Source organism: Leiobunum rupestre, chromosome 5 (assembly GCF_980474605.1).
Source record: "Leiobunum rupestre chromosome 5, qqLeiRupe1.1.hap1, whole genome shotgun sequence".
NCBI classification, from domain to species: domain Eukaryota; kingdom Metazoa; phylum Arthropoda; class Arachnida; order Opiliones; family Sclerosomatidae; genus Leiobunum; species Leiobunum rupestre.
In genome coordinates this window covers 32,480,272-32,508,221 of record NC_143388.1, presented here as the reverse complement: position 1 = coordinate 32,508,221, position 27,950 = coordinate 32,480,272, and the positions used below count along the sequence as shown (strand labels likewise).

At 34.3% G+C, this 27,950-nt stretch overlaps 2 protein-coding genes and 1 long non-coding RNA gene across 3 annotated transcripts in view; 1 reads left to right on the top strand and 2 right to left on the bottom strand.

Moving 5' to 3' along the window:
- Positions 1-25,547, bottom strand: part of LOC149944190 (WD repeat-containing protein 47-like) — a 58,328-nt gene extending 32,781 nt beyond the window's left edge. The window contains exons 1-8 of the mRNA XM_090175908.1: positions 25,336-25,547; positions 24,863-25,110; positions 24,447-24,794; positions 23,759-24,177; positions 23,501-23,689; positions 23,148-23,364; positions 22,819-23,084; positions 11,182-11,317 (exon numbers count right to left, since the gene is read on the bottom strand). Of these exons, the coding sequence (XP_090032034.1) occupies positions 11,182-11,317; positions 22,819-23,084; positions 23,148-23,364; positions 23,501-23,689; positions 23,759-24,177; positions 24,447-24,794; positions 24,863-25,102 (1,815 nt within the window). The 5' untranslated portion in view covers positions 25,103-25,110; positions 25,336-25,547. The remainder of the gene's footprint in view (positions 1-11,181; positions 11,318-22,818; positions 23,085-23,147; positions 23,365-23,500; positions 23,690-23,758; positions 24,178-24,446; positions 24,795-24,862; positions 25,111-25,335) is intronic.
- LOC149944189 (uncharacterized) lies at positions 24-27,753 on the top strand. The gene is made up of 2 exons (XR_016481057.1): positions 24-233; positions 27,510-27,753. It is a non-coding gene; the product is annotated as an uncharacterized LOC149944189 (long non-coding RNA).
- LOC149944188 (uncharacterized) overlaps positions 26,305-27,950 on the bottom strand; it is a 48,512-nt gene continuing 46,866 nt past the window's right edge. Inside the window, exon 4 of the mRNA XM_090175906.1 lies at positions 26,305-27,674. The gene's annotated coding sequence lies outside the window, so the exon portion shown is untranslated. The remainder of the gene's footprint in view (positions 27,675-27,950) is intronic.

The following is a 27,950-nucleotide window of genomic DNA, read 5'->3' as shown; positions in this document are numbered from 1 at the left end:
AAAACCTCCGCTACGTAAAATACCCGTACTCAGTACGGACCTCAACAAAGCTCTCCTAAAAGCTCAAACAAATTAACCCAGAAAATGTTTAATTGAGAAGAACGCGTACACCAGGCGATCGTAAAACGCAGGACAATACTTACGGCAAAAATTGAGGTTTCAATACGGCCATTCTGGTCGTGAAGAGCGTCTTTTAGAGGACACAGCCGGAAATGGTGGACGCAATAACTGGGGTAAGCAAACTTGGACATCTGTGTTGATTTTTTGTACAAGTAGGGGGATTAACTTAGGAACATAACCTTTGTGACGCGCGTAACGCAGCGAATGCGAAAATATCAGAACATTTTATTGTTTTTTTATCGCTAGTTCGACACACCCCCGTTACGGGGCACTTTCCACAACATGCTGTCGGGTCCACACTTCCGGTTCTTAAAAAGTTACTTCCGGTTTACTTATTTCTCCGTCATCAACGTTAGAAACGGCACTAAGAACCTTTTTACAAAATGGAAAAACTCTCATTTCAGGCCACGCGAGAGTGGAAAAATAACGCGTCCGAAAAAGTGAAAAGAGAAAGTTTTCGCGTCCTGCCCTGGCGCGCTCTCACTATTGCCTACTTAATGTAACGCACGACGTTAGCTTTTGACATGGAAAGAAGGGTTAAAAATGGCGCGTTTTTATAATATAACGAAACTTGGCCAAGGCTTAAGTAAGTCGGCCCGCACCTGCCGTTCTGTCTAGTCACGAACAGCGTCGAAGATTAAACCAGGGAGCCAACTCGGGAGGGGGGAACAACAGCTAAATTCCCCCTTCCCCCGGAAAAAAAATTTAAACGTCTGCAAAAATCGGCAATGTTAAAAACGACCACTAAAATGATATTGTCTAAAACAGTCCCAAACGAAGCTTAATTGACAACGATCCAAAACGGGTCACGCGTGGACTGTACCTCGCTTAAAACTTTCGCTATAATGTTAATTAAGTGTATCTAGTTGGAAGGAAGCAAATTCCAGCATTTTGACTAACCGGTAAGGGAGATAAAAAACAACAATAGATTTTCAGGAAACTCTCGTATAAAACCGAAAATTACAGCTACGTAGCCTTGTGGCTCATTTTAATTGAAAGCAGCGCGGAAATGAATTCTACCATGTATAAATTATACCGCGAACTATAACGAAGGTTGCTTAGATAATAGTCTAGATTTCGGCCAAAAACATGCCAAAAATAACGTATTACGAGTTTTAAAGTTTTATCCGTAATACTGACCGAGGCTTAGAGAGTTTTCGCGTCATAACGGCGAAGAATGGGAAGTCGGTTATCAGCTCCGTCTATCGTGTGGGCCGAGCATGAATAGATAATTAAGACCGACCGAAAATGGAACTATTACGTCTCTATTCTGATGCTAATACAAGTAATTAAATTTAATGGAGTAAAATTGCCCGTACTGCGGCAATGTGTTGTGTTTAAAATTTTAAAACGGGAACTTTGTATTGGCCCTTTCGAAATGGCCATCTCGTTTTAAAACCACAGCGCGTCAGCGATGGGCACGCTCCGCTCATTTTTGAGTGATTTGGAACGTTTTGAGGTAGAATGAACCAAACATATTGAAATAATTGAGAGGTTGGAAGAGAGCAGGATGTGCTACTGAATTGTCCAATAATTCAAATATTAGATTGGTTAATTAAGCAGATGTCTGAAAGCGTGCTTAACTTAGATATGATAACTTATTAATAGAGTGAGCAAGATAAAACACTCAAAACTCTCGATCAACTGAAATTCTACATTTTATTTGGTTCTTAAAATAGTTAAAAAGATACTATGATAAAATTGGTTTTCAGTATTTTAAAAGAACTGGAATTTTCCATGTACGGTGATCTGTTTGATGATACGAGCAGGATTTGAAAACGAAAGAGCTTTAGCTGCAATTAATTTGATAATGAGATAGTAAGCACTTTCATTATAAAAATTGGCGAGAGAAGTGTGATGAGCAATCGGTAAACACGTTTGATCTGAGTATGAGAGAGAGAGCCATTATCAGAACCGCTGAGAACGTGGGAGACAAATTTGTCAGGTTAACACTTATGAGCTGAGAATGCTTTTTGAAAAAGTGCCCATCATCGCGTTGCAGAAACAAGACTATTGGGAAAATTCGCCTTTGTTCTGTAGGTCGCTAAGCCTTGTCACTCGCTATAATACCCTAGTTAGGGTTCTAGTCCCCGTAATATAAGATAGATTAGACTCTGACAGTTTCTATCAATCATATGAAGTAGCATTGATGGATGGGTTATCTTTAACAGCACAGTTTCGAAATTAATTTCTAAGGACCGTAATTATTAGGGGTCACCTAACGTAAGGGTTTTAAATTTGCCAAAGTGCATAAATATTTTAACAAAACCGTGAGTAAGTGAATTCAACAACAGGGTTACCACCAAATTTCCAGATTCAAATTCCCTGACCATTTTAAGAGATTTCCGCTGACTTTTTAAGGCCAAAATTTTTATTCTATACTTTAATTTTATCAGAAGTTAATAAATTTAAATGGACTTATATTTCAGTAAAAAGGTTATGGCAATGTTGAAAAAATTAGCCAAACTTCCAAGGAAATAAATGATAATCATAGAATAGATCTAGAGTAAAATTACCTACAAAAAGTGTCAAGATAAAATTGAATTCCCTGACTTTTTACAAATTCTTAAAATTCCCTGACTTTATAGGCCCATTTATAAATTCCATGACTTTTTCATATTTTCCCACGACTTTTTTAGCCCAAAACTTAAATATTCTAAACCTATATATTAATAAACGTTAAATCAAGTGATTTGTTTAAAAAATTACTGATTTAAATATCACATTATAATTATAATAATACAATGCATTTATGAAAATGTGCAAATGTAGGTTCTCAGGCGATGCCAATCCACACCAAACTAAATTACATTTAAATTAAATTTACATTCCCACTTAATACCAATTATTAATTAATTAATCAAGCGAAACGAACAATTTAAATAAAACAAAATAAAGAAACTGGATTTAAATAAAATGTTTTTTTTTAAATATCATTACAACGGAAATCTATATTACGGCATTATTACACAAACCTAAACAATTAATTTAAAATATTTCATTTTAAAAAGGAATAAAAATTACTATAGATCAATGAGGAAAATCCTTGAGTGCCACAATTTATAGGAATTCTATGGCGAAAAATAAACGGATCTTGTCAACAAAAGGTATCCATTCCAACAAGTTACCACCAGAGGGAAACGTCAAAATTAAAAACTCCTAGCAATCGTGCGCCAAAACCCGTGATTAAAGGGCGATTTTTAGCTAGGAACAACACACCTACCACTTCACGTTTATTCTACTATTAAAATTAATTTATCTAAACAAGAAACACCATTTAACCACACGTAAATATTACTAATACAAAATATCCCGTTGACAGACATAGCTACCGTTGGCCATAGACCCTACATTAAATAATAAAATACCTATTCAAAGATTTCCGCATAAAGTTCCCTGGGGCTTTTTAAAAAATAAATTGCGTAACATCCAAGGTCGAGTTGGGGTTGAGACAGCACCGGTGGCGCCATCCATTGTCAATTAGTCCTACACCTTTAAAAAAATCTCGTTTTGATTCTCGACTTTTCAAGGCGTTTGTTTTATAATAGTTTTCGCAGATCATAAACCACCGGAACGAAAGTGCTACGCCCAATACAAACTCTCTCACCTTTTGACAAAACGGTTTTTGTTTCACACAAAAAAGGATCTTCAGTATTTATTTTATTACTAAAAAAATGAGATTTGCATATGTTTAACGCGAAGCAGATGCGGCTGTTTCAATGCTAACTCAAGCATAAATGGAATGTTGTCAATAAATAATTACGAAATATGGGCTTGGCATTTTTAGTAATATTCTAATGAAGACCTTGGGATCGTTTGAGGGATGCAACTGGAAGAACCAGTTAAGTTTATGTTTACTATTATTTTAATTATATATTTTTTGGAAAAAAATTAATTAAGTACCTTGGTGTTAAGGGTCAAATGAATTTAAAAAATTTGTGTTACTAACAATTTGCCGAAAACAAGGACCCTGCTAAAAATTTAAATTATTTATTGGGTGCTTGCTCGTAGCGTCGTAAGCATACGTCATTATTAAGCTCCGCCTTGAAACAGCCGCCATGACATTAATTTCACGTCACAGATCACGTGGCAAAACGCCTCACGGTCCTACGAAATAATCACGTATATAAATAATATATACAGTAGTTTTCTAGGGTAAAATTTTTGACGGACTTTGGTAACACTATTCATAGGATTAAAACCCCAAATGTATAGATTTATGAGGATCAAATTACCTATTTATAGTAGTTTTATAGGGTAAAACTATTGACGGACTTTGGTAACGCTATTCATAGCGAGGGGTCGGACATTTACCAAAATCCCGTACACTTTGTCTAAAATCTCAAAATCTTTTAACTCTCTCTATGGTAAATTAACATTGAAATCCCGAAATCCCGTACAAAATAATGGCAAGTGTCCGACCCCTCGATTCATAGCCCCATTTCCAAATTATAGAATCGCTGCAAGTCCCGTTAAAATACTTTTACAACGCCCAACTTGTTCTTGAAATAGTGCAGTCAAGCCTATGAACGAATTCATTAGCTCTCTTTAGTGGGGGAGCTGGGGAAGCAATGTAGAAGCACGGAAAAAACACTAAACAATAAGGCCAGGTTACTTTAGGAAATGCCCATTCGATATAAAATCCGAAAACTTCGCTCGCAGGTACACTATCGCCATCTACCGCGCGTAGCAACAACTATCGATTTGAAAAAAATCTCGGTACTTTCACTCTACCTCCCTAGATGTCGCTTTTAGTCACGAAAGCGCGGGCGTGCGCGAGGACTGGAGTCGCCGACGACGCTCGCTAGGAATCCGAGCGAGTGTCACGTTCTTCGGAAACCAGTCACGTAATAAGGACAAAACGCCCCGTTAAATTACGACGCTTCCAAGCCAAAAATGGAAGAAAAGTGAGCCAGACTTAAGAGCCCATCGGCGAAATGCACTACCGCGCGTTAGACACCATTATATTTAGATTATAACTCTTAATGCAAATGCTAAGCAAATATTTTGATGAAGGACTTTATCTCTCATTAGGGAAATAATTAAGCCAAAATATTATAATTCACGCGAGGATGTTTTCTCAGCGGGAGGGGCCAGGCTTAGGGTTAAATTAGCCGGTGCTTTTTGAATAATTTTCGAGCTTCTTCCGGAAATAGTTGGTCACGTGGAAATGTTTGGAATTTTTGGGAGGGGAATAATTCAAAATTTAAATTTATAATTTATTTTTAAGGTTTTTATTATAGTTTGGAGTTAATGGGATTTTTTCAATTTTTAAGGTTAATTTTTAATTTAAATTGTGACCGAAAAAGATCCAAAATTGCAATTTACTAAACCCTCACACTGGTTATTGGGATATTTCAATTTTTAAGGTGAGTTTTATATTTAAATTGTAACTGAAAAAGACCCAAAATTGCAATTTACCAAACCCTCACACTGTTAATTGGAATATTTTCATTTTAAAGGTGAATTTTTAATCCAAATTGTGACTGAAAAAGACCCAAAATGGCGATCTACCAAATTCCCACACAGTAAAATTAGAAAAAGTTTTAAAATAATAAAAAATTAGCGGATTTTTGAAGAAGCTTTGTGCAATTTTATGTCTAATTCTTGGAATTTATTTTTGAATTTTTAGGGTGTATTTTCAATCGAACGTTCACCTAAAAACGATTAAAATTACAGGCATTAAACCAACCAAATGCCCATTAGAATTTTTTTAATTTAGATTTAAAATTATCGTATTTCGAAGAAGTACAATTTTATTACTAAATTTAGGAATATTTTGGGATTTAATTTTCAGTATAACAGCCCAAAATTGCACCCATAAACCAACCAAAACCTTACACAGAAAACATTAGAAAACGTTTAAAAATTTACATTTAAAAATAGACTTATCTAGAAAAGGCCATTTTGTAGAATTTTATTGCCAATTCCAGCCAATTTTTCGTTAAATTTCTACGCCCATAAACCAACCCCTAAAAATCCCCAAATTCCAATAAGAAAACCGTTAAAATGGAAAACTGATAACTACCTCATAGGAGTACGACACTCGATGGTGTAAATTAAAGGTTTTCTTGTGTCCGTCATCGGGAGAATGCACTCTACCGGGAATATCATCAAACATGCCGTCAATTTTGTCACGAACTGCCGTTTCATCCATATTTAAAAGGCGTTAAAATTATCGAACCAAGTCCTAACGACTCTTTAAAATGATATTTAGCGTTTGTAACGAGTCTAAAATACGCGTAGATGTGACACGATGTAGAATCCCCCGGCAAAACACACACTATCGAGTTCAAAATGTAGTGGGAGTATTAGACCCAATAGGCGCGGTTTCACAAAAGACTCTTCTATTACGTAGTTGATTTTATAAGCCCCCAAACGCGAATACCTGAAGCTTAAACATTCTAGCAAACGTTAAAAAAATCTCCGAAATACCCACGGTTTCCCAAAAATTGTCGGCCTACCGTTTGACAATTTCAACACTCATATACGAAGAAACGAGAGGAGAAATCTACGTTGGAGTTTTGCAGAACTTTTAACTGGTTAAAAACAAAGCGTTTCTTTCATAGGTTGCCGTACAATATTTCTTTCGCGATTGAGTAAACTAAAATAGGGTTATAAACTTAAGTTGTGTTTGCTAAACAAGTAGTCCCTTACAATATTGAAGGTGACCACACAAGCTCGGTATCACGTGTTAGCGACGACTTGTTTTTACCGTAACCGTAGTCTAGATTATCTTTGCCGTAACCTAGGCGCAACACACACAGCACCCCACACAAGGAGAACGCAACCCGTCCAAAGTCGCGGATTTTCTCGCGTACATTTTTCATTGGCTAGACGCTTTAGCGCCTGCTGCCGTCGGAAGGGGAAAATTCGGAAATTGTCTTCCCCCCTCCCGTCAAACGTTCAGCAAAAAGGCTCGTCCAATGAAATTTGTACGCAACACTGCGTTAGCGTGTTTAAAGGCTAGCTGCGTTCTTCTGGTGTTTGTGGCTCCTTGATCGTAACCGAGGGGTAAGACACTCTGCGAACTCGGTGTACACTGCCGTACCTTGGGCAGTGCTAAATGGAACTCGCGAACTCTTGAAAATATGTACCTTTACCAGTGCTAAATGCACGAACTCTGTGTACAGATTATCTGAGACTGTCTTACCCATCGATCGTAACTAGCGACAATGTGGATAGTTTTTAATCATTGATTTTAAATCTATTTGAGCTCAAGATGGCGCCACGCAACACTAGGGAGCTTCCCGTTTCTAATTAGTAGCGTCACGCTCGGTGTCAAGTGTTAAGTGGAACGTGCCAAATGGGTAGAAATGTAATCCATCATAAATATGGAATTTTATACTCCTTTAAGAAAGAACAACCTTTTATAGAGAAAATAAAATAAATAATATAGAGCCGCCATCTAGGATCAAAAATTGTAAGTTTACATCATTAGACAATCAAAAAAATATCTTAACGGGTACAACTAATCAGACTTAATCCAACTGCCCCTTTGGAAGTGCCACCTAGCGGTTCTAATCGCCACGAAAGTTACGAATTGAAAACGTTGGTAAAGCTCAGATCTGTTTAATACTATGCCAGTTACATCATTTATAAAGAAGCGTTTGAAGCTGAAACGGTACCATTCCTGTTGAACATTTCCATTACCATTCCATTTCCGTTCAATATTTGTCTTCCAACCATTCCCATTAAATTTGACAGATTCCAGATTCAAAGCATCGCGACCATTTTGAAAACCCATTCCCTACCATTCCCAAGCTCGAAATTACCGTTTCCACCCATTCCCTAATAAAAAATAAGCTTCCCACCCATTCCCCATTCAAAGCATCGCTACCAGTTTGAAAATTCTTTCCCTACCATTCCCGAACTCGAAATTACAGTTTCCACCCATTCCCTAAACAAAAAGATTTCCGAATCCCACCTATCCCCGATTCAAAGCATCGTGACCAGTTTGAAAATCCTTTCCCTACCATTCCCGAACTCGAAATTACCGTTTCCACCCATTCCCTAAACAAAAAGATTTCCGAATCCCACCTATCTCCGATTCAAAGCATCGTGACCAGTTTGAAAATCCTTTCCCTGCCATTCCCGAACTCGAAATTACCGTTTCCACCCATTCCCTAAACAAAAAGATTTCCGAATCCCACCTATCTCCGATTCAAAGCATCGTGACCAGTTTGAAAATCCTTTCCCTACCATTCCCGAACTCGAAATTACCGTTTCCACCCATTCCCTAAACAAAAAGATTTCCGAATCCCACCTATCTCCGATTCAAAGCATCGTGACCAGTTTGAAAATCCTTCCCCTACCATTCCTGAACTCGAAATTACCGTTTCCACCCATTCCCTAAACAAAAAGATTTCCGTATCCCACCTATCCCCGATTCAAAGCATCGTGACCAGTTTGAAAATCCTTCCCCTACCATTCCCGAACTCGAAATTACTGTTTCCACCCATTCCCTAAACAAAAAGATTTCCGAATCCCACCTATCCCCGATTCAAAGCATCGTGACCAGTTTGAAAATCCTTTCCCTACCATTCCCGAACTCGAAATTACCGTTTCCACCCATTCCCTAACCGAAACTGAAATATCTGATTCTCGCGGTATTTGAACGGTTACCGTGACAAAAAACTGTTTAAATACATTAGAGACCTGCAACTTAATCACTATCACATAATCAAAATAAATACAGAAGGAAGCGTTTAAAATATACCAGACATCGAATCCAACTCGATAAGCCTCCAGAAATAGCGACTCGACTAGCCTAAAAAAGGGTATGACACGATTTCAACTTGTACTTTCCAAAGTAAAACATTTAGCACTCGTTCGTATTCCACCTAAAGGTATCATCCGCGAACGATAACGCAGACTACACCCTTCTACTCTTTTCCAGCCGTTCTGTCAAGTGAAAGGAAGTACGAGTTGGGTAATAATTCAGGATTTTCTTATCAAGTTTTTGCGAAAGGTGAAACTACGAGTTTCAAATTGCGTTTTTCAGCCAGACACTTTGTGAAAAACAGAAAAAAACTTTTTCTACAATCGTTCAGTAACCCCCATAACTTCGCTCAAATCGAGAAATATATTACACAAGGAAAAAAAGTATTAAATAATAAAGGATTCTTGTATAAACTGAATTTTTGGAAAACGTCTGCGATATTTTAGGGAAAATATTTTGACGCATCAAACAAGTATGAAGCAAACATATTTTAAACCGTGCAAAATCTTAACTTAAAACAGGGCTCCCACCAAAATCTGAAGAAAAAAAAATAGGGAAATTGGGGATTTTTCTGGCTAGAAATAGGTTGAAATAGGAACCAAATATTTTAAAGTAGGAACCAAATAGGGACCATTTTAATAAACAAAAATAAGATCTTTATTCTTTTAAAAGTAGCAAATTTTTAAAACTGACTAAGTTTTAATTTTTTTTAATGTTTTATCACAAAAATTACTTAGTTTTAATTTCTAAAAAACTTTTATCGATCAAAAAATAACGAAATATTTTAAGCTGATGGTACTTTTCACCAAATGTATTAGAAATAGGGTGATTTAGTGACCAAATCCCTCTTTTATGGTGGTTTAGGGACCTCGAAAAAATGTAGGGGCTTTTAGGCATTTTAGGGACCTGGTGGGAGCCCTGTTAAAAGGACCATAACCATTTAAAAATTTCGACCCGAATTTCTAGATTCCTTTCGACGTGATAGCAGATACAACAATTTAAACGACACTGTCCCTTTAATCATTGTAGTTTTAAAACTTAATAAAATATTTTATATTTCTTTCATTAGGCTTAAGAAATGCAGTGATTTAAGCTAATATTTTTGCCCCCCCCCGGTTTAACAGAAGTTTGGGCTGACCCTGGTTACGTTCATAGCAGACGAAATTTTTGAAAATAGTAATTTTTTTAAAAGCCCTTTCTTCATTTTAGTGGCCGTTAAAAATATAACCTAATTCTTATCTAATAATATTTCAAATATATCACTTTATTTAGCAGACTATATTTCCGGCGGAAATACCCGCATTTGGTAGTGGTCGAAGGTAACAGTGATTTGGATAATAATAGTATATAGTTTTCGAGCTTAGGAAATATAGCGCCATCTGCCATAATATCCGTCAACTAAATCGTGAAGAAACGGCAATCAGGGTTCGTAAGAAATTTCCGGAATTAAATTCCCTGATCAAATTGCCAAATTTTCCCTGACCATTTTTTGTAGAATAAATTAATGGTTTGAAGTAATGGCTTGAAAAATATTTATTATGTATTTTTAATACATATTTCCAAAGTTTATTTGCCTGTTTTGTTTGGGTCATTTTCAAATTCCCTTACTTTTTGGACCATTTTAAAATTCCCTGCCCTTGTGGAATCATTTTCAAATTCCCTGCCCTTTTTGCACCATTTTCAAATTCCCTGACTTTTCCTTGACCTTTTGGAATCATTTTCCAATTCCTTGACCTTTTGGAATCATTTTAAAATTCCCTTACTTTTTTGGACAATTTTAAAATTCCCTTACTTTTTGGGACAATTTTAAAATTCCCTTACTTTTCGGACCATTTTAAAATTTCCTGCCCTTGTGGAATCATTTTCAAATTCCCTGCCCTTTTTGCACCATTTTCAAATTCCCTGACTTTTCCTTGACCTTTTGGAATCATTTCAAAATTCCCTTACTTTTTGGGACAATTTTAAAATTCCCTTACTTTTTGGTACAATTTTAAAATTCCCTGACCTTTTGGAATCATTTTAAAATTCCCTGACATTTTGGAATCATTTTAAAATTCCCTGACCTTTTGGAATCATTTTAAAATTCCCTGACATTTTGGAATCATTTTAAAATTCCCTGACCTTTTGGAATCATTTTAAAATTCCCTGACCTTTCCCTGAGCAAACGATTTTTAAATTTCTATGTTTTTCGGTTGAACTTTCAGCTGTTGCGCAGAGATAATTTTGAACGCGCACATCCAGCTTTCATATATTCAATTCAAAACCCGGTCGGTAGGCGGCGATACTTATGACCAAAATTTGAACTAGGCACGAAATTTATAAGAGGTGATTAGTCTTACCATGAGGCTATCACCGCTCTGGTAGGATTGGTCCGTGGTGCTGAAATGAGTATTTGTATACGAAGTGGGCTGCGATGGCACATGGTGTACGTAGATGGTGGAACTGCCATCCTGGTTGCTCGAAGTAATATGAGAACTGCAAAGACAACGAAATACAAGTTACTACCACGAATTAGCTCTAACAGATGTACAAAACTCATATTTCGCGAGATAAATATTTTGCTAATGTGTTTCGTTTGAAACGTCATAATAATAATAATCAGCTAGGCTAATACCCATAGCACCACATTAGGCCCAAGTCATATAGCGACTTTTAATGCCATTAATTCAGGTGACCGGGTGACAATGCGTAGGAGGGTGGTGGCAAGCCCTAAATCAGTGTTCCACCTTTTTGGAGAAAAGTCCAGGCCAGTGGCAAATAGTTAGTGTATGGAGATGTTAGCTCGCGTGGCATGAAGGGCTTGCCACCACCATCCTACGCATTGTAACCCGGCCACCTGAATTAATGGCTTTAAAAGTTACTTGATGACTTAGGCCTAAGGTGGTGCCTTGGGTACTAAGCCTAGCTAATTATTTTTCTTTGTGGCAAATTGGCCAAAAGTGGCTAATAAAAAATGCATTTCAAAGCTTAAAAAAGTAATTTGAATTAAATTTTTAAAAAGTTTATTGTAAAAATGTCTTAGTTTACACTGAACTAATTATTCCAATTGTTAATCAGAAACTGACCATTCATATGCATATATATTTGAGTTAAGTAGCCCAAATCAGAAATTTCCGTGTTAATTTTTTTTTATAATTTTCTGTAATAAAAATATTTATTGGACACCTTTGGCCAGATTGTCCACTAAATTAACTTTTGTCCAGGCCGGAATTTTCCAATATTGTCCACCTGGAACTGTCCACCTCGGATCACGCGAGACAACAGCTCCCTACATTTACTATTACCGATAACCTCAACAAGTAATTTCGCAATAGCTTTCCTCGGGAAATACATAATATACTAACTACCTAAAACTATTACATTGCAGGGTTCGCACTTTTTTCTTGAATTAAATTAAATCTTAAATTTAATTATTATTTAATATTTTAGTTCTGAGATTTTGTATTGTAAACTTTTAAGAACTTATTTTTTGCCATTTTTTATTCCTCCGTTGAAATACATTGTGATTTAAATCACAGATTTAAAAAAAAACCACTTGATTTAAATAAGAATACTCTGTTACATTGAGAAAATCTGTTTTATATTTATATTTTTCACCGTTACACGAATACACGCTATAAAGTTTGAGACCCCTGTGATCCACAATAATGCACATAATAATCGACAAGGCCCGAATTGAAACTCATATCCAACAATTGAAACGATCAAAATTTAAATATCAATAAAAACAAAGTATTTAAATACCTGTCGATTGCGCTCAAACTGAGCATCTTGCTCCAATCAATCCTCCTTTGAGTTTCATTTAAATTTAATCACAATTACACTTTAATTAAACTATAATTCTGGCTTGTTATCAAATAGATCGAGTGTAAACGACTAGCGAACATGGTAGCTTCTGATTATTTCCAAAACCACGACTAGATATCAAGGATTTGGCGACACGCGCGACCAAAAAAAGTAGGGTTTTATTTCTGGGTATTGACACTTTTTTCCCATATAAGAGAATAATTTCCGCGGTTGGTCGAGCAAGACCAAATTTAAAAACCGCATAAATGACCCACATACGTCAAACGACACTTTAAAGATGCTCGAGATTCCCCCAATCGATTCTAAATTATCGTTTTTACTCCGTTATCGAACTTCCAAACGTTAATAAGCTCCCCCCCCCCCAGCACCGAACCAGTTCATTTGCTTCTGCCAGAACGTAAACAATTAACGATACCACGAAAAATTACTTATTTTTAACTAGTGACATCAATGACCTTTCACAATATAACACGTGCTAATGAAATGTTTAAAATTAATTCGGGTGAATATTTTAATTTTGTGAAACTAAAGTTTTAATTTTGTGAAACTAAAGTTTTAATTTTGTGAAACTAAAGTTTTAATTTTGTGAAACTAAAGTTTTAATTTTGTGAAACTAAAGTTTTAATTTTGTGAAACTAAAGTTTTAATTTTGTGAAACTAAAGTTTTAATTTTGTGAAACTAAAGTTTTAATTTTGTGAAACTAAAGTTTTAATTTTGTGAAACTAAAGTTTTAATTTTGTGAAATTAAATTTATTAAATGAAATTTAAAGAGATATGCGTTAAATTAACTAAATTTAATACAAGACAAATTAATTGAATTAAATTTAGGTAAATATAGGTTTAATTAATGAACTTAAACTTAGGTAAATATGATAAATTAATTGAATTTGTGACATTGAAATAAAATTTGTGATATTAATTTAAATAAGGAAAAATATACAATAAATAAAATTTAGACATTAACTAAATCAAATCGAGACATTAAATGAATTTTAGACATAAAATAAATAAAATTTAGGCATTAATTAAATAAAATTCAGGCATTAGTTAAGTAGACATTAACGTGGGAATTTCTGCTGAAATGACACGGTATAAACCCAATTTTAGAAATAAAATTGGTCTTTGTTGAGTCCAAAAATCACTCAAAATATTCTATACTAATACCAGTGGTTTAGTATTTTCAAAACCTAGAATAATTTATTGAATTTATTAAGATTATAAAAAAAAATGCTAAAAATCACAAGTAAATTTAAAAACCATATATTTCATTAACGAAAAATTTGCATAATTTATTACATAAAAATAGTCTAAGGAATAAAATAAACCAACAATACCTTCTACCATTGATTAAGCCTTAAATTATAACAATACATTTTTTAATTCAAACAATGCATTAATAAAAATATAGAGAGCTTAACGTTATTGCAGGGGTCACTCAACCCCGATACATACTAATAAAACAAAATAATATCTTCTGTTATTGAAAAATTGTCCGTGAAAAATTATTTGCACGCGTGGCTGGGTTGGAGCATTCTAAAATGCGATTGATAAACAATTTGATGGCAAAAAATGAATAGAAAAATCACGAATTTTTGGCTAAATAAATAAGGATCAACTCGGAGACGCATGACAGAACTAATAAGTGAAATTTCTGAATAGAAAGGGAAAAGACGTGAGTTGGCGCACAGCGTGAAATAGCGGCTCTTTGATTCAACGTCACGATAATGCTCCGTAGGCGCGATAAAATTGAAAACCGTGTGGGACAAATTAGCATACCCACTTCTTTATATAATTACAATGCGGGAAAGTGATAAATTTTAAAAGTATGTAAATATATAAATTAAAATATTTCTAAAAATATCAATAGAACGATATTTTTATCGTCATTTAAATTGAAATAGTAAAAAATAACATTGTAAAATGTCCGAATAATCGGATTTATCGAATATTTGCCGAATAATCGGATTTATCGAATATTTGCCGAATAATCGGATTTATCGAATATTTGCCGAATAATCGGATTTATCGAATATTTGCCGAATAATCGGATTTATCGAATATTTGCCGAATTATCGGATTTATCGAATATTTGCCGAATAATCGGATTTATCGAATATTTGCCGAATAATCGGATTTATCGAATATTTGCCGAATAATCGGATTTATCGAATATTTGCCGAATAATCGGATTTATCGAATATTTGCCGAATAATCGGATTTATCGAATATTTGCCGAATAATCGGATTTATCGAATATTTGCCGAATAATCGCATTTATCGAATATTTGCCGAATAATCGGACTTATCGAATATTTGCCGAATAGTTGATACAACATTTTATCGAATGGTTGACGAGTAACTTGACTGGTATTGTTATAGAATGTCAGCTAGGCCAATACCCAAGGTACCACCTTAGGTCTAAGTCATCAAGCGACTTTTAAAGCCAATAATTCAGGTGGCCGAATAGCCGATACGCGATGTTATGGAATATGTTCCTACTAATCGATCTGTATTGTTATCGAATATTTGACGAATAACTGATAAACAATATTATCGAATAGTTCTCTAGTAACCGATCGGTAATGTTATCGAAGGGTTGATTAATACAGGATCGGTAATGTTGGCAGATGTTTACCAATTTCCAAGAATAAACGTACGGTTTCATATCGTATAGTTCAGTAAAAACCTAGCAGCATCTTATCGAATAGTTCAGTAAAAACCTAGCAGCATCTTATCGAATAATTAACTAATAACCTAGCAGCATCTTATCGAATAATTAACTAATAACCTAGCAGCATCTTATCGAATAGTTCAGTAAAATCCTAGCAGCATCTTATCGAATAGTTCACTAATAACCTAGCAGCATCTTATCGAATAATTCACTAATAACCTATCAGCATCTTATCGAATAGTTTACCAATACCCTAGCAGCTTCTTATCGAATTGTTAACTAATAACGTAGGAGCATCTTATCGTATAGTTCACTAATAACCTAGCAGCATCTTATCGAATAATTCACTAATAACCTAGCAGCATCTTATCGAATAATTCACTAATAACCTAGCAGTATCTTATCGAATACTTGATGAAAGATTAACCGAACGGCAATCTTATCGAATACTTGATGAAAGAATAACCGAACGGCAATCTTATCGAATACTTGATGAAAGAATAACCGAACGGCAATCTTATCGAATACTTGATGAAAGAATAACCGAACGGCAATCTTATCGAATACTTGATGAATGAATAACCGATATTAGTGCGAAAATTACGACCTTTAAAGCTTTCACTGTAAATTTTTATACCTTTCCACTAAAATACCTTAGATTTTAAACAAAATTACGACCCAAACAAATTTCAAATTTAAGCATCGGTATCGATAAAAAAATCGTTTAATGGAAATGTTTCGTAGAGTTTCGGAATAGCTTAATGACGGAAAACTTTTTGGAGCGTGAAACTGGGTAGGAATGATAGGGGGCACTTTCTACTGGTAATGACGGCACATTACGCCCTCTACGGGCGATCAAGACTAATAATAAAATATTTTTAACGACACGAAGTCAGTCAAGCCGAACTGAGAGTTTACGCACGTTCCTTAAATTGTTAACACCGATTGTAGCCCCATCTGCCAACGGTGGCTAAGACTAGGCTATTTTCGAACGCTGTCGAATTTGTTACTTTAAGGGAGCGTCCATTAATTACGTGAGGCGATTTTGGCGATTTTTCGACCCCCCCCCCCTTGGTGAGATTTGGCTCGACCCCTCCCTAATATCACGTGAGATTTTTCAAAATGCGTATTTTTAGTGTAAATACGTTAATCTGTGTTGGATTGCGTTGGACAGGGTTGTCACACGTCAGGGAAAAGTCAGGGAATTTAAGAATGGACCTAAAAAGTCAGGGAATTTGATTTTCTCTTCTTCCTTGAAAGTTTAGCTAATTTTTTCAACATTGCCATAACCTTTTTACTGAAATATAAGTCCATTTAAATTTATTAACTTCTGATAAAAGTCAAACATAAAATAAAAAATTGGCCTTAAAAAGTCAGGAAAAATCTCTTAAAATGGTCAGGGAAAACAGGGAATAGTCAGGGATTTTGAATCTCAAAATTTTGTGGCAACCCTGTTGGATTTATTTAAAAAAAAACATAATTTGCTTAATTATTTATATTTAAGACTATAGTTAAGACTAGTATTGTAAACGTAGTCCAGAATCACAGTGAGAAAATCGAACAATAAAATACTTAAATTTTAAGTATTAAGGAACTACTAAAATTTAACCCAGTTTTATCGCAATTTTAAACTTTTTTGCGGGAAAAAAATTACGTGATATTTGCTGAAACCCCCCCCCCCCACGTGAGATAGGGTGAGATTCAGCTCGACCCCCTCCCTCCCCTAAACGCCTCGCGTACTTTATGGACGCTCCCTTTTTCTGGGACGGAATACTTCGATTTATCTCTAACCAATAGCAATCAATCAAATAAATAAAAACACTTAATTAACATAAAGACGAACCGACGGTTGCAAAAAAAAACAAGGAAGTAATTCCAAAATTTGTCAGTTTTAATATGATTAATTATTTATCGTAACATTATCTAAATTGGAACGGACTGTCTAAGCATTTTAGAGGGAAAACTTTGTTCTGCGCTGTTTATTTTATGTATTACTTTGTTTCTACTAATTAAAACTAAAATAATTTATAGTAAAGGTAAATTACTATGCCGAAACAATAGTTCTTCTTATAAAATAACCTTGGCCATCTTGTTGAAATGTTGCCTCCCCGCTTCAGCTGTGGATCCGTTTTCTCTCTAACTAAAGAGCTTATGAACTCATTCTTAGGCATTGGCTGAACTATTCCAGGGCAACATTTCAACAAGTTGGGCAAGCGTAAAGACATTTTATAAAATCAAATGTTCTTTAAAGTTCCTGTCGATCATGGATTAACAATAACTCACAGGACTAGTTCTCTTCGAAAATAAGTTTGATTCAAACGCCATCGGTCCTAGCGGGTTAAATCAGAACTAGGCCTAAGCGGAAACGATTCAATTCGGCGAGCAGACGGGCAGATTTATTGAATTTTTTGCATCGCGTTTCTGTTTTTAGTTTTTTAAATGTTTTCATCAGGTAATTTTTTTTAAATAATAATAGAATGCAATAACTGTTGAATTTTTATTGATGTAAAGCTAATTGCTATTTACCTATGCGATATAAAAAAATTACGGCTTAAACAATGACAAATCCTATTAAATTCAGAATAAAATAATCTGCGGACCAATTTTACTGACAATCGCCATTTTTAAAAACCATAGTCGATTTCAGACACGAGATGGCGTTACTATATCCGGATTTGAATCGTTTTTGGGGCGGAAAGTGGGGAGTGTAGGACAGTAAGGGGGGAAGAGTTTGTAGCAAACGTATTTTTAGCTGGCAATGATAGTTCTATCCCTGTGAGTTATTGTTAATCCATGTGTCGATGCACCGCTCGATCTATGCTCCTCCCCTTAAATGTCAATCAAATCATCCCGATATCTCATTGGTTCCCTATAACTGACGTCTTAAAAATTTAAATTGGATTTTTATTGACTTTTTTAGGTTTTATGCATGTTTTTCTTGATAAGCAGCGGTAACGTAAACTATAGTTTAAATTAATCTTTATTACAGCTAGGAGCAACAAACAAAAGGAGAACGCAGCTAGCCTTTAAACACGCTAACGCAGTGTTGTGTACAAATTTCATTGGATGAACCTTTACGCTGAACGTTTTTAGGGGCGGGGGAGGGGGGGAAGACAAATTTGCCCCTTCAGACGACAGCAGGCGCTGAAGCGTCTAACCAATGGAAACTGTACGCAAGAAAATGAACGACGAGTGGCGTTCACCTTGTGTGGGGTCACGGACTTACAGGGTTGCCACAAAGGTTTGAGATTCGACCATTTTAAGAGATTTAAGGCCTTTTTTAAAGGCCAATTTTTTTTTCTATATTTCACTATTATCAGAAGTTAATAAATTTAAATAGACTTATATTTCAAGGAAATAAATGATAATCATAGAATTTGTCATAGATCTAGAGTAAAATTACCTTCAAAAAGTGCCAAGTTCAAATTGAATTCCCTGACATTTTCCTAACTTTTTAGGCCCATTTAAAAATTCCCTGACGTGTGGCAACCCTGTATTAAATTGAACTATTAATTAAAAATGAAAATTAATTTCATTATCTCTAAATTGAAATTTCTAAAGAACCTACTTTCGTACATTTTCACAAATACATCGAAGTAAAAAAAATGATTCCTTCCCCCTACCATGTCCACGGGAAAACTAGTCTTATCTTAAAATTAGTTACATTCACACGTAAGCGGTAGAAAACGGTTTGAATGGGTTCACACAACTACTTCGAAAAGTTTTGAATATATATCAAGGTAAAGTGTAGGCTTTGAAAATTTTATAGGAAAATAGGATTTTTAGTTGCAAATTATAGGAAAATATAAGAAATAAAATAGGCGAATTATAAGAAAATATAAGAAATAAAATAGGCGATTTATAGGAAAATATAAGAAATAAAATAGGCGATTTATAGGAAAATATAACAGGGTTGCCACGAAATTTTCAGATTCAAATTCCCTGACTATTCCCTGTTTTCCCTGACCATTTTAAGAGATGTTCCCTGACTTATTAAGGCCAAATTTTTTCTTTTATATTTTACTTTTATCAGAAGTTAATAAATTTAGATGGCCTTATATTTCAGTAAAAAGGTTATTGCAATGTTGAAAAAATTAGCCAAACTTTCAAGGAAATAAATGATAATCGTGGAATTTGTCATACATCTAGAGTTAAATTACCTTCAAAAAGTGCCCAGATAAAATTGAATTCCCTGACTTTTTACCAATTCTTAAAATTCCCTGACATTTCCCTGACTTTTTAGGCCCATTTTTAAATTCCCTGATTTCCCTGACGCGTGGCAACCCTGTATAAGAAATAAAATAGGCGATTTATAGGAAAATATAAGAAATAAAATAGGCGATTTATAGGAAAATATAAGAAATAAAATAGGTGATTTATAGGAAAAAATAAAAAGGTAATTATTGCATATCAGTATACTTTGACTCGAATCACCTATAATATTGATGATTTCTTGTACACTGCTTTTTTGTATTATTGGATCGCTTAGCGGATTTACAAAGCCCGTACATCCCAAGATTTTTTTCGAAAGTGGCAGTGTTTTCACTAAATGTTCTTAATTTTCAAAAGACCGTCAAATTATAGGAAAATACGTGAAAAGAAAGGAATTTATAGGAAGGCATTAAAAATATAGTTAGTCTGGTCACCCTGCAAGTGTGAACGCGGCTTTAGAAATAATATTTAAGAGGTCATATCAAGAATTCATTAAGTCCCGAAGGCTTGTTTATCAGTGTACGAAAAATAAAGAAAAATAATTAACATTCACTAATCTACGGAAAATCTTGTTAAATGATCCATGATAGACGGGAAAGCAATAGATTATTATGTACCCTCCCCCCTGGGCTAGTAACGACAATTTTAACGCTCCTCTGTCCGTAAAAAATTAAACTAAAGAAACGAATGACTCAACCTCTAATATAACTCTCATTGTCGCTTTAACATTCGCTTCGCCGTCTTGCAAATTGAAACGCCAGAAATAAGCGTACCGGAAACAAGTACCATTCAAACCATTTCCCACGCTTTACAATCCCCTTGGAAACAAAAGGTTATTTAAATATACTTTTTCGCCAAAAAACCAAACTCCAAAACGATATAATTGTTGTCTCGCTACACGCCTCGACTTCAAGAACGAGTTGTCTCAATTCATACGTGGTTTAGAAGCTAAATAAACAATGATCCTTATATTGCTTAAAGGGAAACCATCATTTAAAACTAAGAAAGTATTTATTTATATTTGGGTAGAATGCCTATGTCAAGAAGATTTTTAGGGATATTTCCAATCCCTCTCTGTCTCTAACAGAAAGTACCTACCCCCCTAAAAAAATCAGCGCGGTAATTGGTTCCCTAACGATTACGACGCGATGAAAGCGCGCGCTGGTGAATGATGCCCGCATTATCGCCTCAGTATAAATAAATACATGCTTATAGAGGTTCTATTTTAATGCTTTCATTTATACCAGATGGCGCCAATTTAAATACAGATTTATTACACAAAACAACTACTAACACAGCTTCAAGGGATCTTTAATTTTTAAAGAATAATTCAGGAAAAATTCGGCATAAAAAAGAAACACGGAAAAATTAATATTTAATGTTTAAGACTATTGGCGCCATCTAGAACGACAACGAGAATTTAAAAATTCTTATTTTGAAAAAAATCATCCTCTAATGGAAGAACCTTTTCCATATCAAATAAGGATCTCTTTATTCCAAAATCAAGGTGGCGTAGCCAGGACTTTGTCGGAGGGGGGGGGGGGGATCGTGCCCCTGTGCACCCCTCCTAGCTACGCCTCTGACCTCAGATAAGGTCCAACTACATAGCGGTACACGTGGCAGCCATTTGAAATAAAAAATGTGTAATTTATGTAAATTATACCCGATTCAGTCCCTAGCAAATGACAAACTCATTCTTCAAGGATTTAATTTCACGCATGAAAGTCAACTTCTAAGCCATTAACGCTCCACGATATTAAAAGATGGTGTTATTACGGTATGGAATCCTTTTCAAAGATTTAATGGGGAAAGTGTTATTCCCCTTTCTCAGAAATATACTATACAACTTCTTAGTATTTCGAGCGGTTCTGGCTGATGATAAACTAGTCTGTAACCTTGACCCCCATTCCATAATTTAAAATTATGAAAAGGTAATGGATGGCAAAGGCATTGAAATACTACAATCTGAATTGCCGTTAAAACGATTATTCAAAGGGAGATGGCCACACTAAAAATATTTCGATAGCTCCAAATTTCAGGAGCCATAACTACCAATTTTTAAGTTTAAAAATTAGTGATTTTATAAATTTGTATTTTTAGAAAAATGCTTTACGCTAAAAAAATTAGCTAACTTGGTGATTTTGTTAAAAAGGGCAAATTGAGTTTCTCTAAAAGAACATTACGCCCCCGAGCCCAAATCCTATTTTGACGTTATCTTCAAATAAGAACTTTTTTACTAAATATTGGTCTTTTTTTAAATTAATAAAGACATAAAAAAAAATCAAATATATATTATATTATATTTCATTTAATGCCTAATAATGTATTATAGAGACACAAAATTCATATATCTAATAAATATATACTATATTATCTAATATTATATTTTTCATTATAATATTGAAATAAAATCTAACGTTTTAGAGAAAGGTGGATCTATCATACTTTTATTATGAATGTCAAATAAATATTGCAATTTAATTTTTTTTTGGTGTCTCATTAATTTGAAATTTTCTTTTAGATTTCATCGTGTATCTAACAAAAATATTAGATTAAGTTGACAAAAGGCGCTTAGATTTAAAGATTTCTTTAAAGGATACCAATCGTATAATTTCGTTTACCACAAGACTTTAAGTACCCCAATTGAATCTTAGTAAATTTTACCATTAAAAAAAGGGAGCAATCGTTATTTTTCAAAATAATTTGAATAAGTCCCAAAGGCAAAGAAATACTAAGCATCTTTATATATTTTTTTGGTCAGAAAAATTCCACATTTAGAGAAACGCTTCCGTAATAAAATGATATTACCAAAGAATTTTGAACCAGATAATAAACTACACAAAATTCCTCTAATAGAACAGGTTTTCTATGGAATGACCTGGTGAAAAAAAAATATATGAAGAGCCCTCTGAGAGTAAACTGGCTAGAGCGACTTTGAACTTATATATATATCAAGGATGAAACCCCCGCAGGGAAGTTAAAAATAATGTCGTCTCCGCCTCCCATGAAAAAAACGGTCTCCCAACTTTCATTTGAATCAATTTTTACGATATTTTAATAAAAAGCGCTCCGTCCTCCCTCAAGATATAATTAAAAAAATTAAAGTTTTTATTTTTCAAGGAACTATTTAAAACGCTGCTAGCTAAAAGATCTTTTTGTGTCAGTTAAATTAACGATCTTATATCGTTATTTTTTTAAATTTGTTCCAGTTTAAGTTACATGTTTTAATACAATTGTTATTTTTTTTTGTTAAATTAATGTGACAAAAATAAAACGTTTACTCACTTAGTGTTTGGATAATGAGTAACTGGAACCGATGGATGATTACTAGCCGTAATATTTAGAGTTGTTCCAAGACTTTTGCGATCTATGGCACTATTGCGATTGAGATTGGGCGACATGTTTTGAGGACCCATTTGAATATTCTGTTGACCAGTTGTATTTGGAGAGCTAGTTCGTAGAGATCCGTTAGTTGAACTTATATTGAGGTGGTTATCTACTAGATTATTGCGCTGCGGTAGACGTCCATTTGCGTTGTTACATTGGCGCATCTTAACGGAAGAAAATTATTAAAATGTCATAATAAATAAATTGAACAAATTTAGTCAACATACCATTAACTGATCGTTATTGCGCTTGCAATCATCAACACTTTCGTAAAGTTGATTTTTAATTCGGTTGAACTCTTTCCAAAGCTCTACATTGCCTTTTTCGGTTTCTTCACCGTTATCTGTCTTTTTTAAGCTCGTTTTCGTAATTTCTTCGTTATAAATTGGAGACGCTTTTCCATCTTCATTCGAATCTAGAGATTTTATCGGAGTACTGGTAATACTGAAATAAACGCAAGCATTTTACTATATACGCGTTCAAAATAATGAGAACCCCTTCCCAAAAATTAGAAACCATTGTGGGTTTTGTTCCCACCCACAACGGTTAATTAAATAGAAATTACCCAGACGCCTCTCACCTCTCTGTTTTCTTTTGGGCTGAATTTGGAGGCAAAGGAGGCTTTCCTTTGGGTTGACACGTTGGGCTTAGTTCCAGCGTTGTGTGTAAGTCCGCCATACTGGTGCTGAATACATCACCTTCTTCAAATAACCTATCTACAGACGTTATCATGGCTTTTTTCCCGGTTAAATGAAATCCAGCAAAAGACCTACATTGAATAGTTAAAAACCTTTAATTAGCTCATAATAAAGCCATACGATTAAGCCTTGGATCCTACCTTGACATAGCTGATAAATCCACCATAGAAAAGGCCATTAGATTTTTTCCATTTCCTAAAACGTCCATAGTCGGTGTTAATGATTTTGACATGATATCGGCCGCTTTCAGCCTCCTGAACGGTGTTGCCGAGTGTGGAAATATCCTGGGCTTGATTGGTGTGACTAAAATTTGTTCCGACCACGACGCCTCTAGCGAAGGCTTTTCCAATTGTTCAACATCAACCGTTAAGGTTTTCTGTTCAAACGGATACGAAAACGTTTCGGGGGGTATGCATTGAAGCCAGGCTAACAGACTCAAGTCCGAATCACTAAATCCAGTTCCGTTCATCACTTCTGAGAAATTCATTTCATGGGATGAAACTGGTAACGCCGTTGCGCGATGTTGACAGTATTCAACGCAGGATTCGTATAAAATACCCTGTATGAAAGTTACGATGAAATATATTAGGCCTAGACCTTGTTTCAAGGTTTAAGATTGATTAGGGAGATCCTTTTTACCCTAAGCCCTTATCAAAGCCACCCATGTTACTCTAAACACTGATCAAGGTAGTCTTATCAATTCCACTGCTTCATGGTGCAACTCAAAAATTGTACATGCTTTATATATGATATTGGCCCAATAAGAGCTTGCGCTTTTAAGTAACCCATTTAACAAAAACCTACTTTATTCAAAAGAAAAACACTCACCTTTATTATTAGCTGAATGAGACGATCACCCTTGGCTGTTTTCTGAGATTCGACACCCTTCTTATCGAGGGGCAAGAAACGTTCAACCAAGGGGATGACTGCCTTGAAACACTGATTCCGGGCATTGCTTGGATTCCAATTTTTATAATCCAAATGATCCGACAGCCTCGGTAGCGTCAGTAATAAGCAAAGACTATTATAATCTTCCTTTGATGGGCAAAACTGTTCTAATTCTCCTAAACATTGCACCACTTCTTCAACAGCAACATCAATGTTTTGCAAAGAATTAACTTCAGATCTAATACACAGTAACTCAATGTACTTGTGTTTGGTGATTACATATTTCACCTAGCGCAAAAGGGTTAAATTATCAATTTAACTTAAATTGAACTATCTAAATTGTTCGGTATTAATACCTGTTTAGCATCAAACGTCTCAATAGATTCAAGAGGTTGTATAAATTCCAGAACATTGTCCCACTGCCCGTCTAAAATCAGTTGTCTTAAAAATAGCACGTCATCCGAATACGTTCCATTAATTACACCCGTTTCTCTTTCGAGAGAAAGCTGTGATATGCTCAATTCTCTATTTGATAGGAACTCTAATATTAATTTGATAACCTCTTCCTCTTTGAATGTTAGATGAGCGGAAGGCATCTTTATCCCTATTATTAAAATTGAAATATAAACGCATTACATATTGGTCTCTTAACTAGAATTCACTATGTTTAGCATTGCCTATACTCTTGTAACGCAAAATCTGCGACGCGATTATTCATAGAAGCCAGCCTATTTATATAACAATAGGCCTTCACATGGCTTCCGTTAAACCATCAATGACCCGTTACATATATAGGATATTTACCAAAATTCAAAATAGCCCAACTTACCGCAGTTAGTATGCAACCATTCGATGATTATTTTAAGCCGCGATTAAAACCAGCATGATGATTAAAACTTAAATTTTGTTAAAATTAATAGAAATCTGATGATAAGCGCCAAAAAAGACTGAGTTAGGCGACCACTCCGCTACCGCACACCATTAATGCACGCATTAGACGCATTAATTTTTGACAGAACGTGATCTCTCCTCCAGGGGTCAAAGAAACTCTATGCGCTGACATCTATGGACGAATTAACGAAAACTCATTTCGATAATTTAGTTTTGGTCAAATAGAAAAAAAAAATAACTGCATAAAATTAATACGAGTTAATTTTTGGTTTTTAAAATGAGTTAAAATGAAACAAAAAGTTATAGCAGGTAGATAACTTAAAACATTCTAGGTACAAAATTGTTTAGTAGATGGCGATATAGTCTCAGAAAAAAATTTCATTTGACTCAAAATATTCTGACGTGAGCGACATCTGTCGACGCGGAGGAAGAACATTTCTCTAAACAATCATTTCAACGATTCAAAAATTTACCTTTTTTTTACCTAATGAACTGCAAATAGAAAAGAAAGTTGTTTGCTTTCATTTAAGACCAATTTTCTTTATTCACAATATTCCTTAAAGAAATTAGACAATTTGGAAATAGAAAATAGTTTATCACAATGAACCCCATAGAAATGGATATTTTGAACTGTAGTAATTTCGTTAATATTTAAAATTATCCGTTAAATTCAGTGTGAAAGCGAATAGGGGTTTTTCTGATCCATTTTATAGCAATTTTATTCCCAGAGTTAGGTTGGGCATCTCTAAAAGTGTAGCTACTCTTTTCTATGGTTTTATCGAGATAAAAATCAAGGTAAAAAGTTTAATTCGGGGAGAAAACTTAAAAGCTATCGAGTGGTATGACTAGGTAGTTACTTATTAGAAAAAATGACAAAATTATCCAAATAAGATTACACCATAATTAATTATTAAGCATTTATTGCAAACTTGGCATACACTCAGAAATTGTGATCAAAATTCAAATAATTTTTGTTTCTTTATACTTATTAAACATCAACAACTCAATTTCACATTCACATGAAACTTCTCTAATATTGGCTTTGATTATACAAATGTAAAAATTTAAGTAATAGAAATTAAAAACCCTCCCAAGATATAAGAAAAACAGTTGGAATATATTAGAAGAAACATTAGCAGGTTCCAGCTTAAGAAATCAAATCGGACCTAAAGAGAATTGAAAATTTTTAAAATTGGTCCCATTATAACATAAAAATTTTGGTCCTAGGAAAAATTAATTTATATAGAAAAATACCTAATATTAAGAAATTTTTCTTATCACAGAATGGAAGAATTAATAAAACGTTTAACTGAATCATGGACTAATTAACTATTTTTAATTAATTTTACCATGGGTTAATTAATATTCCGTAACTTATTTTAACCTCTGGCAACTTAATTTAACCGCTGGAAAAGAAATAATCAAATTATATTTACAAACTATTTTAATCAAATTTGAATTTAAGAGTAAATTTAATCTAGTGTCTTTAACGCTAAACATTTCATAATTAAGGCAAGGTCGAAGCATTAAAACGTTAATTAATACAATATAAGTAGTTACAAAAAGTATGATAATAATAAACGTAAGCTTTTGTACAATATCGACAAATTTATATATTTATATAAAGTTAAATCGTAATTAAAATCAAAATTTTTGGGGGATCTAATCACGATTAACATGAGCAATAACAAAGTTCAGGCTTTTATTTAATAAAACGCTCAACTGGAGTAAAAAAGGGATCACACACTTCTAAATGTCTTGGCGGGGAGATAATATTTAAAAAGCTTTCCACAATTTAGCTAAATCTCCTAAGTATATATTTTGCAAAATTTGTCTAAATTCATTTACGCTCTTAGGATATATTTGGTTGCGTTTAAGTAATATTTTCAACGTAACTGATATCCGCCCTAATTTAACTAATATTTAATTTAAATGATTAAAAACTCAGCTCTAACGATACAATCAAGTGTGGCACTGTTACTGTTTATTTCGTGGTTTTCTTTTCTTCCGATAACACTTACATTTCTATTTCTATTTTTGGGATGCGTGTAAGAAAATGTAAAAAATCCTGAGTTTGTAATAAAAATAATGTATTTTTGTTTGTTTATCTAGAAAGGAAACAACAGAAAACTATGTCTGAATTGGGGCGAGGTTAAATAGGGGCGTTTCCTAATTGTAGGCGGGACGACAACGATGATGACATGGTGGAGACTGACCAGCAGCCAAAAAGCAATTTTTCAGTTTTCCTATTGGCTGGCACCAAATTTCTTTGAAATTCTGTATGGAAAATAGTAATACATTGGTCAAAATTCTTCTGTAATCCCGAAAATAAATAAAAACAGGGTAATAAAATTAATTTTGGAAGCTTTTACCTTATTATTCAATATTATACAGGATTGCCACAATATTTATATTCTAATTGCCTAAAATTTATCAGACCATTTTTAGAGATTTCCCTGACCTTTTTAAGACCAAAGACATTAATAAAATTGATTTGGCTCATATTTTAATATAAAGGTGACTTTTGGGGTTATTATTCAACTAAAAAACGAC